General features: G+C 36.9%; 1 protein-coding gene across 1 annotated transcript; it reads right to left on the minus strand.

Annotated features, from left to right (window-relative positions):
* Positions 1 to 345: 345 nt before the first annotated feature.
* LOC122656399 (TATA-binding protein-associated factor BTAF1-like) lies at positions 346 to 1,225 on the minus strand. The gene is made up of 2 exons (XM_043850889.1): positions 1,085 to 1,225; positions 346 to 810 (listed from the first exon to the last, which is right to left on the minus strand). The coding sequence occupies exons 1-2, from the start codon at positions 1,208 to 1,210 to the stop codon at positions 637 to 639; spliced, it is 300 nt and encodes a 99-aa protein (XP_043706824.1). The 5' UTR covers positions 1,211 to 1,225; the 3' UTR covers positions 346 to 636.
* Positions 1,226 to 12,566: the final 11,341 nt, after the last annotated feature.

Genomic DNA, 12,566 nt, shown 5'->3' on the forward strand with positions numbered 1-12,566 from the left:
ATTTTTTGGCTCAAACTCGCTAAGAACTAAGGTTTTTTTACTCAAATTTCTATTCATTTTGTATTTTTTGAAAAGATTCTGTCAATTTGTTGATACCATGTCTCTGCATCATAAGCCGCGTCATAGGCAAAAGGGGGAGGGGGAGGGGGAGGAGGAGGAGGAGGAGGGTAATGGGGATTGGGAGATGGGAATGGATAGGGAAACGATTTACTATCAATTTGTTGTAGATAGAGATCCTGAGTCATAGCTTGTTTGTCAACATCTTAACCTTCGATTCTCAACTAAAACCATTTGCCTAAAATGTAGTGTCTTCAGTGAAAGATTAAAGAGGGTGCAACTACATTAAGAGAAGCTGATGGTATATACAATATGCAAAGAATACAAATTTCTATTTCCTTCCCTCCCCCTCCCCCCCCTCTTGCCCTCCTGCATTTCCAATGAACCGGATATATATCCACCTGACTGAACATTTAGAAAGCCGCATTTTCCTCTTCAGCCAGCTTCCCACAAATACAGTGAACATTTACAAACATTAAATCAAAAAATAAAAAAAAAGAATTAGGGCAACAACGACAAAATTGAGAGCCAACAGACAACTAATACACATTGTACATTGGCTGTGATTAGATTCAGCTGTTAAGCTCCATTAAGCTTTGCTTGAAACTGGTTGAGATTGTATTCCTCTGTGTACTGTGATTGATCCCAAAGCTCCTCTAGTCCACCAAGTATAGCTTTCAACCCCTTCCCACCACCAACTGATTTTGGGTCTCCGTCAAAGCTACCGTCTGAGCTCTTTGAAACAGTAGCACCCTGGTTGATCCAATAATGTCCAAAATTTTGGCAAGGTGAGAGTGAGAATTAGCAGAATCTCAACTGTGGCTAAAGAATTCAATATCTAGTCTTCCTCACCAAGTGGGAGAGATTTGCATTTGTGCTTTAAATCCATAAAAGAATCATGGGTATTAGGTTTTAATTATGCCTCATCCGAAAAAACCAAAGTAACTTATTTTTCCGGTGTAGATATGTAACAATTTTCTTCATTTATTAAAATGTAATATAAAATGTAGAGAGTGGTCAAGATTACCTTTCTGCTGGTCTGGGCTGATGTGAATAGATCAAGAAACTGGTCTGTATTCATTGTCTCTAGGATGGTGTTCTCTGCATTAATAACTGCATTAGCAACTGAAACTTTGAACTTTTGGAGGCTCATAACTTTCTCTTCCAGAGTTCCACAGTAGTTCTATCAAAGTGTTGGGGTTTGTCTTGTTTTAGGGATGGCTGTGGGGTATGCAATAGCTATAGTAACCTTCAATTAAAGCACAAGGATGGATGCTTTCCTTTTCATGTGGTTTCAAGGGGAACAAACCCCAACAGAATCTTATGGGGCAGTCCTTGACTCTTTATAGGTGGACCATCTACATCACCTTCTGATTGCCTTCTCCCCTTACCTTACTTGCAAAACCTTTATCTTTTATTTTCCATGCATATGTGGCCTATAGAGGGCTTGGTTGGTTGGTTGCCTTTGAGATCTCATATTTTCCCTATTAATGTGTCATTCCCAAAGCATGAGCCATTCTTTCATGCATGTTCAATATAACCACTCATGAAAGTACTCCAATTTCTACAAGAAACCTTGCAGCATATCTTTCACTCATAATAGCTCATCAAATGGAAGTCCAACCATGTTACCTCATCTTTTTAATATTTTCTTTTTTGGTCCCCAGTTATTAAAAGATGTCACATTAATAAGCTTCACATCATGTGACTGATTTTTCTGTTAAGTTTTATATTGATACTTGGATGTAATTTGTCAAACTTGAATTTTAATGACTGTTCTTGACTAATGTGATGTTTCTCCCACTTTTCTATAAAATCCATAACCATGCAGCCAAACAGTCTATAATCTTCAAGATGACAACAACTGAAGTACAGTACCACTATCTTCAAGTGACATTTACAAAGATTATTGCTGTTGAACGACATGGTTACCTAGATATGATATCTGACATATATAATTCACTTTTGAGTACTGTTCCTAAAGGGAGATCTGTGGACTTCAATGTCAAATATATGACAGTTGACAAGATGAAAGATATGGTAGTGAAGACAGATAAAGATGTGATGGAAATGGTAGACATGCTTGGTACTCAGATGGATTGTATCCACATGTATGTCTACAATGTCCACGTTGGTAACAACACTGATAATGTTACCATCAATGGACACCACGTCAAGTTTGTGGGTGATACTGCAAGAAATAGACCAGAGATTGGAGCACCATATCCAGCTATTCCCCTTACTAATATGTCTACAAGTACTAGGCCAAAAGCTAATATAAGAAGGGGTGGCCTCAGTAATCCTCAAAGGGATGGTGGCAGAAATATTCAAAGGGATGGTGACATGAATGTTCAGAAGGGTGGTGCTATTTTGATGCATAATAGCAGTCAGACTGCTGTTCTTGGGTCAACTAGTGCATTTCATAACCGAGTCACATTTGACAATAGGAGTTCTGCAGTTATGCATGATAGTGGGGTTGCTTTTACTGAAGTTGGTATGTCTAGTAGGTGTAGGAGTGCTAGTATTGTGAGATCTACTACAACTACTACTACCACTATAGATTTGGGAAGTAATGATGCAATCATTCCATCATCTGATCCAACCAATCAATCAGCTAGCAGGGTACTTGAGGGTGAGGAACAGGAAGTCAACAATGACACATCAGATTCTGATTATGTAGCTGGAGAATCTGATGATTTAAGTGACAGTTCAGAGAATTGTGATGAAGACTTTGAGAAGAGGGCTGAGCCAAAGTGAACACTGACACATCAGATTCTGATTATGCTATCAATGTATAAAATTGCTACTTTGAAGTGGGAGTTGAAAATAGATTCCTCTCTCTCTCTCTCTAAAAAAAGGCATGCTGATGCGCATACACCAGTCATAGCATCAATCAGTACTTTTCTTTTCATCATGTTGTTAAAGCCTTCAATATCTTCTATATTTGTAGTGAACATTGATATAATATTCACCAATTGTCCTCCATCCTTCTCAACCATATTTGTAGGATCTATAGTGGCAAAATTGCTTAAAGATTTTTTTTAGAGAGCATTTGGCTGCTGTTACCAACTATCAGAAAAAATTGTTCTTAGGAATATACTATTTTTTTTTTTGGGATAGGTAGTTTCAAAATTGCTTAAAGATTTTTATTTTTTAATAGGGCACTTACATTTTTGGCCTACATTTTTTGGATTGAGTCTCTCACTCTCTCCCGGGCTTCTAACCCTTTCAAGGCATCTCACAAAATCAAATAAAATCCTAATCTATCTAGGAAATTAAATCCTAACCTGCCCTCTAATTTCAGATTGCATAATAAAACCAAAACAGAAATAGATCCCAATACAAACCTATCTAATGAAACAAATTATAACAGTTGTAGGAGTCCTCTGCTGGTATTCAATTCAAAAGCAGCCCCTCTTTAAATCATTAGCACAATGCACTTCCATCAGGGGCTGATCTTTTGATTCTCATGACATTAAAGTGGGCAAAATGGCTATAGGAAGAAGTTCACAAGATGCAACTTTACTACACAAGATGCTACTTTACTACAATATTCAACCATAATTAACATCCATGATTACAACTCAAAACTAAAAAACATCCATGATTACAACCCAAGACTAACCAAAATAGACTTCAACAAAATGACTTTGATATTCCCAGACTTAAATCACTACGTTCCAAATACAGTACAATACAATCAGAACTATTACTACTTGATTTGTGATCTTCATTCTTGCTACAGTCTTCTCCACAGTATTCAATCTAATATTCAGACTACCAATCTCTTCACTTCTCTGCTGCTCTATTTCACCCTCATTGTTTGGTGCATCACTAGCATGCACAGATTGGCTTGTTTCACCAATGGGTACTGCCCATCTGAAGAATCTGCAACCGCCATTGTCTCTATTGAAACAAATATAATACAGCCTATCTGGGTTGTCCATTGACTCTGGTATCTTCACAGCAGATCTCCTCTGGCAATAACATTCCATGTTTTGGAACCTCACCCACCTTGCACAGCTGCTATTCACACTCCCAGATGACATCTTACCTGCACTAACATTTTTGTTTTGGATGTTCAGATGGGAAACACAACAATAAAGTTAGATAAAATTGTGGGAATCATCTCTGAGATGATACTTTTCATTTTAGTATTTAGCTTGAGAGATGGGTTCTACTATCTTGTATGTATACCATTCGTGCAACAGTGTGGGGGTTACTTCCATCCCTCATTTACATTTACTTCAGGTGTGATAAAATTGCTGTTTGCTTTCTATTTGTGTAGAATGCAGCTTACCTTGCGGAGTATCAGGGTTTAAGTGTAATTGATGCAGTTTTTGATTCCTTAGACAAGTCTGGTTACAATAACCAGACAATCCAAAAAGTAATGATCTAGTCCACCAATAGCTCTGTTCTGAAGGTATTTAAGGAGAAAACTAGTTATGAGCTTGTATACTAGGTTGATGAAACTATCCGTGATGCCCTTAACTCATCCATCGAAGGCATCAAGGGATTTGCCCATTCTGTGTCCCTCACCAAGGAGACCATCTTTCCAGAAAATCAGGCTTTATTCTTCACTGGTGCTACTGAAATTGTAAAGAAGCTTCAGTCGTATAACATTTCAGTCTACGTAAATTTGTTTACTAATGAGTTTGTGTCTTAAGCATGGGACTTCTTCTCAGACCCAATGGTGGAGATAAATACATTTGTTAGCTCAACTAATATTGATGGAGTCGTCAATTCCCAGTAAGTATGCATCCTAAAAATGCCTTCAATTTAAAGTGTGCGAATGTCTAATTACTTTAAAAATCACTATCTTCATGGTAGGGTTCTGGAAGAGAAAAACCATTAAGAAGTGTTTTCAATTTCTCATTAATAAAAACAAGGACAAGGATACCTGGAGTAGAAGACTAATTAGATGGGCTGGGTAATTTCATTTACAGGAAACATCAAAAGGGTATAGCAAGACATTGTGATTTTATGCCCTAATCGAAGAGAGAAAATAAGGAGAAGAAGGCATGAATGTATTACCTTAACTTCGCCGGAAATTGCAATGTCACCTGAGACGATGGAGATAGTTAAACCAGAGAGGGCTAAAATCGTGGCCTGAGAAGAGGACTGAGATAAGTTCTTCTTCTTCCTCCGGTTTCACTTCTCTCTTCCCTTCTTAGAGAGCAATCAACTGCGTTTTTTCCTTTAACGGTGGCACCTCTCTATACGGTGGAAGAAATGGTAGCCTGAGAAGAGGGCTGAGCCGAAGTTCTTCTTCTTCCTTTGGTTTGCTGCAACAGTTGAATCGAAGAGGATGAAGTGAAGAGGATGAGGTGAAGAGAAAGTGAAGATATCCTTTGAACTGGGGTTTATTTCACTACTAAGGGCATTTTAGTCCTAACAAATCTGTGACAATGGTTTATTTCACTACTAAGGGTATTTTGGTCCTAATAAAATCGTGACAACGGCAAACCCTCACGACTAACCCCCACCGTTACGTGTCTGTAACGGCGGGGGCCAGTTGGTTATTAGTATGCAGCATGGGGGGGTAACAGTTGTTTCAAAGTTTTTGGGGGGGTAATGGTAGATAGTAAAGTTTTTGGGGTGGTAATGGTAAAAAACCCATTTGTTTATAGTATTTCTAGTCTTATACTTGCTGCCCATGATATTTTACTCTTACACTATTAATTGATACTTTCACTGCTAGGGTTTTAAAACTTGAGATATTATTAGGCTTTTCTTTGTTTTTCCTCTCCTCTGTTCTTGCCGTTTAATGCAAACCAGGTTTGTATTTGTTTGATTCATGCTATTTGGCTTTCATAGAGGGGATGGGTAGGTTGAAGCTGGTGTTGGATGAGGGATTAAAGACTGGTGGTCCTCAAATGAGTAGAATGATTAGTGGAAAAATGAAGGAAATCTTCCAAGCTCTGAAGGATTTTTGCAGGGTCGATGGAGGCTGAGACGAGGGGCGAGGTGAATGAGCTTAGACAAGAGGGCCTATCTCTCTTTCTTGCTCTCCCTCCCTCTCTGTTTTATTTTTTCGGAAGAAAACTAAATGAAGAAGAAGATATAAGAAGATAGAAGAAGAATCGATATGTTCTGGAATAGTTGCAGGTCCAAGCCGGAATAGTTGCAGTTCCAAGAGAGATGAGTTGTGGGGAATTGAAGTAGCAATGGCGGTTTCAGCTCCTCATCTTCGAGTTTCTCTTTTCCAATGGTTGGAGACGATAGAGCAAGGAGAGAGAAGTTGAATCTTTACTAACACTACATAGCTTGAAAATAGTGATTTTTAACATAATGGGTACAATTGATAGAATCTTTTAAATTTAGGAGAGGGGAGAGTTATTACTCAATACCCACGGTGGGGTTTGTCATTTGGGCATAGTCGTGGGGAGGGGGGGGGAGAGTAATTACCCTTCTTTTTAAAATTGGATCGGTAATCAAATCGTAAACAGGCCTAGCTCTGACTATTCCAATTTAACCAGTAAACTTGGTTGCTAAACTATAATTTAAAAAGGGAGGGGATTCTTTGAGCAAACGACATATAGGAGCATACCAATGAGTGGAAGAAACAGTTTCAAACATAAAAGGGCAGCGAGATCATTTCACGGGGAGATAGAGAGAGAGAGAGAGATAGAGAGATGAACCAATTCAATAATTCAATGGATCACTCGCATAGTAATCCAAAATCGAATCTGATACGATATTTCCAACCTAATTCTAACTATTCATTGGGGCGTTGTTCTCTGTGCCACAGCGCAGGCTACACTTAGGCACATAGAGGTGGGCGTAATGACCTGCCCCCTGAGTGGCAGGCCCATGTGCCTGGGCACAGCCTATGCTACGGCACAGAGAACATTCTCCTTTATTCATTTTATATGCTTTTGACAAGAACTAGCAAAAATGCATGTGCAAATGCAAGTGTAAACATTTGTTAAATGTTGGAGGGCAAATTATTTTGGATTTATAAGGTAATGAGACTTTTTGAATGTGCAAAATAGTATCAAATACTTGATTTTTTTTTGAATAAAAATTGATGGATATCATAAAACATATGGTATAGAAAAATGAGAGACAGTATAGTAGAAATGAATACTAATAAATACACATTGATGGAGCAGTGGTAGATAGCTTAGTAGTTTGTAGCAATTGATTTTGCAGGCTTGGGAGATAGAAATGGCGAGTGAATTGACACGAGACTAAAGTATTTACAAGATCATGAAGATTTTGTATCCATTCAAGACTGCTTTCTTAAAATGGACCGAGATATTTTAGCAGAAGAGCAATTAACTAAATTAAAATAAAAAAAATAGAAACTATGAGTTGAAAGAGAAATATTTATATTTTAAAACTTTCATAAATATTCTGAAATAATGTAAAATCAAAATCTTCATATTTTTCTTTTTGAACTATTTACGGATTGAGATATTTATTACTCTAATACGACACAATTCTTCAATTCTTTCTAGATATTTTGACAGTCCACAATTTCACAACACTTGAATCAAATAAGGTCCAATTATGTTTGACCCAATTAACAATCAAGTCTATTGGCATGAGAGAGAGAGAGAGAGAGAGAGAGAGAGAGAGAGAACCAAGCTCTACGGGTGCGTCACAGATTAACAATCTATAAAGATTATTGAAAAAGAGTTTATGGGGGGATAGCACAACTAGTATATAACAAAGGCATCCTAAAGAAAAATATGCAGTAAGAATTATACTATTAGAAAGAACCTATAATCAAAATTTAAAAAGTTAAATATAGACACAATCCTGTAACCTAAGTCTTTATATCATGAAATACTAGATCCCATGACACTATCATTGAAATTAATGAAAATATAGATAAGGGACTTGGTGGATTCAAACCACCATCCTCTTGAAGTATGGAGTCATTTCTCACACCCCAAGTACTCTGCCGATTGAGCTAAAGACCCATATTTAATAGTTGTGAAATCAAAAAAAGAAGAAAACTATTAACCAACAAGATTAATTTGCCAACAAAACCCCTACTTGCTTATTTTGTTGGTATCCATGCAACTACACCTAATCGAATAGAGTTCAAGAATTTTAACCTATATCTTCTGAAGTCTACATACACTCAAAAATTCATGGCTAAATTGAAATAAAAGCAAAAGTATCAAAAATAAAATTGGAAACCGAGAATTTGAACCTGCAGTTAGAAGATGGACAGATTCAAACCCGTGACCACATGGTGACAATGGAACAACCTTACTGTTACACCAAGGCCCATTTAAAAAAATTAAGGAGCCCAAGAACCAATCTGTACTCATTTCTGAATAATTCCAACATAAATATCTAACAATAAAGGCTTAAGGTAGTGCAAGGTAGAGAACTTATAAGAATTGCAAATTGTGGAATACTAAAGAACGAAAAAAAAATTAGAAGAAAAATCTAGAAACAGTAGGAGGGTGTAGACGTGTAGTTGTGCCACAAGCTATCAAAAATACTGCCACCTGTTTATTTTGTTGAAACGTTAACCCCTATTTTGTTATTTATGATTCTACAAATTATCCTATCCCTAGTAAGTTAAAATATTGAGATAAAAGAATCGATTGTCATGCAGACACAAAAATTTCAAAATGCATTTGAAAATGCAGTATTCTGAAGTATAAAACAGATCAAACCAATCAACAATAGTACAATGGACAAATGACAAATACATCCAAAGAACTAAGACTATTATCCTCATTCATAACAAGGATACATACAACTAGAAGTAAAGAAAAAGGAGCGAAATCAACCTTTGGTTGGAAGTAGCTGAAGAGAAAATAGCCAATTACAATTCCAATGGTAATCTCCACACCAAAGCCGAAAAACTGAAATACAGACTAAAGCAACCCACCTCTACTCTCCTTCAGAGAGTCTGAAAGGGAGGATCCGAACAGAAACCCAATTTTCCTTGCTCTCCTATGTGCATCACCTAACGTCATAACAAAACCAAAACTGTAAATGAAACCTCTAAAATTGATGAAAATAGAGAACAAAAGGAAAACAAAACAGCTCGCTTGATCCGTTCGATCAAAAGTCAGTATATTGTCATCTCATGAAATAAAAGAGCATTTATTCAGCCCAATCTTCCCTTCAACATCCTATAGGATCAGGCATAGGCCGTAATAAGAAAACCCAAACACACAAATCTAGAATTGTTGGTAACACCTCTGTGATGACTGGTAAGGTGAACAAAAAAAAAGGTGAATAGCCTCTGTTTTGTTAAAACTGGAAAGATCCAAGAATACTAAAGAAAATTAGGTGTAGGAATCAAAAACAAAATCGAAAAAAAATAGTAGAAAGATTTCGTATTAAAACAAAACAGAAAATTAGATATAGGAATCATAATATCAAACACACGATAGGAAATTTCATATTGAAATCAAACATTACGTTACCAGAAAGATTTCATTGTGAAACGATTTCATAATGAAACGAAGCATTACATTCGATGATGGCAAGGTTGCCATAAAAAAAAAACAACGCCGATTGGAGAGAGAGGAGCCACCAGGGATTCGAGAGATCCGAGAGAGGACTTGTGGTCTTGGAGATTGAGCGCTATCCCGCAAGGGCTTTGAGGGGTGGTGTTTGTCGAGTCAAGAGGAGTGCCTTGTCAGCCTCGTCGATGGTCTCCTTGGGCCTTGGCAAAGAGAAGGAATTAGCGAATATTTATTACTCGAGTCATAAACAAAGTTCCACTATCAACCAAAAAAAAAAAAAAAAGGAAAGAAAGAAAATAACCATCCATCCACCAAATGGCTACGTTATCATTGCTTACATATAATATATCGATTGACTTAAACAAGAACAAATAAATAAGATATATATGTTAGCATCATTACAAGCCATTAGCCAGGACTCAGGAGTCAACTATAACAATTAGAAACTTGAAGAAAATTGTAGCAAGAAGTCAAAATTAATACAAAACAAAAGATGCCTTAAGGAATATACCAAACTCCCATTTAAAAATAATTACAAAAATGATAATAACAAATTACACATGTATCCATCTACCAAATACATATTTAGTTTGTCATTCTGTGCTTGTGTAGTATACACAGATGGGTTCAAGAAATGGGGCATTGTTCTTCCTCTCTATTTGTTTTTCTGCATTTGAACAAATATATCTATTAACGTTACTCCTTGTTATTCTTGTTAATGCACTCGAAAGGGCAAAGTCTTGAGGGCTAACGATCAAATATATAAAAAAATATACAAAGAAAGATAACAACAAATTACTCAGGTCATCTACCAAATACATTTGTAGTTTGCCATTCCGTGCTTATGTAGGTTTGGTCCTTAACAAGCACATAATTGACATGGTTACAAACATCCAATTGGATTATTTTTATGTACACGAACAAGTATAAAACACAAGTCAAAGAAGATGTCAGATGTGCAACATTTTCCCTATTTTCTTCTGAAGAAAAAGGTTAGTGTTACATACAACAAGAGGGTTTGAGATCTTGGAAACCAAATGCTGGGTTTATAGTAGCGACTTGCTTTCTTGGATTTTTATTTGTGCAACAAAAAACTGTGGAAGGCCAAGAAAGGAGCTGTAACTGCAAAGCAAGATCCACTGCATCATGAGAAATGACATCATGTTTGAATAAGCACCCAGAATTAACATCATAAGCTAACCTCTATGACTAATAAATAGATAAAATATATTCATCACCAATCATCAGAGATACTGAAATATCCATTTTTTTATACATGAGAGAGAGAGGCGGAAGCCAAACAAGATGCCACATATAGACTTAGTGGTATAAGGGCAAGTAGACTACTCGCTGGAAATGCCTTTGCAAGTGTACTCGAAGCGACTGCATTCAAAAGAGCCACCGCAGACTAGGCATCCCTCTAGTGGTCCATAGAAAAATGTGTCTTGGCTGGTACAAATTTAACCCAAAAATGAAGCAAAAGTTTGGAATTCAAGGAAATAATAGCAGAATAGAGCAAGGTTTAATTAACGAAACAAACCATTGAGGGACAACTGCATCATCAGAATCAGAGGGGTTCTGGTAATTCGCTTCAAGTATTGCTCGCATTTGTTCGATGGAGAGGTGCTCTTTTGTGGCTTCGCAGAACTCCACAAACTCGGCAGCGATATTGTCTACTTGTTGTCCATTAAGGTGTCCATTGTCTCCACTCTCAAACTTTGTCTTCTTGTTCTTATGGCCGGCTTTGTTCTCTATCTTGTGCTTCCTTGTTCCCATCTTCACTTCTTAAGATGATGTATGAGCTTGGGATCTCCTCTCTGGACCCTTCTTAATCCCACACCATTATCACCCACAGAAAAGAACTGTTAGCTTCTCAAAATTGGAAGACCCAAAAGATTCTTCCAATGTATCATTCTGGGTCCAATGGAATTCATAGGTATAGGAAGAAGCCCCATCCCGTAACATGTCATAGAACTATTATGAATTTTACCCCAAGTGGTACATCTTATGTTTATCAAATTTTAAACATGTTACACTTATTGATTAGTCCAACTACTCAAATTCATGATCATCTCCAGACATGGATCTTGGAGATGATCGGCATGGGCTGGTTATAGTGAACCCCAGAAACCATATAAAGAGTTGCTTTCAGTTAAGGGCTTCCGTTAAGCACCATGAGTTATAAGGTTTCCAATTTTCCTCCTCAAAGCAGGAGCATTCTAATTCAAAAATAACAATAAACACCGCAATTTCTTTTCAGATATTATTAATACATTTTTTTCAGATATTGTTGCTTATGCATACTTCACATATGCCAGCCCAAATGCCTAGATGTGCTCGCTGCATCACCAACAAGTTAATGATAAAAGTTGACAGATACCCATAAGACATGATACCTGGTTCACAATTTGAGATATCATGTTCAATTGGAGGTTCATGCAACTTTGAGGGGTCTCCTCCATTGGCAACTCTATCTCTTAATTCTCCGAGACATGTCTGTTCAAAATCATATCACTGAATATAAGTCACAATCGTATAACAAATTATTTGGGTAAAAAAAGAGGACACGAAAGGACATGGGCACAAATAAAGCCATGAACCTAAAAAACTGTAGAGAAGTTCTTTACGAAGTAGTACAAAAATCTCAATTTAGTCAACATATCACTGAAATAGTTATATAACGTTCTTACAAAACCCAAATGTGCTTTTGGTATAATTCATTCTAGTATGAATATGCCAGAATAACAAACCAAGCCGAGGATGTATTACCCTGACACGTCTAGTGGCACCAACTTGTTCTACCTTGTGTATGAACTGCTCAGAGGAGTAGTAGGGAATTAAATGCTTGTGCCACTCAGCATATAACCCAATGAGGATCCCAAGATCCTAAACCTACATAATCCCAATTGCAGATCGTTAAAAAACAAGAGTTATATAAACAACATAATAAAAATCATTATTACCCAAACACTTAACATTTTCAGAAAGGAAAACCCAAACTGCAGAGATTCAAGTGATAGAAGAATCAGAGAGCCTACGAATCCAACCAAGAGAACAAAATCG

Source organism: Telopea speciosissima, chromosome 3, assembly GCF_018873765.1.
Source record: "Telopea speciosissima isolate NSW1024214 ecotype Mountain lineage chromosome 3, Tspe_v1, whole genome shotgun sequence".
In the NCBI taxonomy this organism is placed as follows: Eukaryota; Viridiplantae; Streptophyta; class Magnoliopsida; order Proteales; family Proteaceae; genus Telopea; species Telopea speciosissima.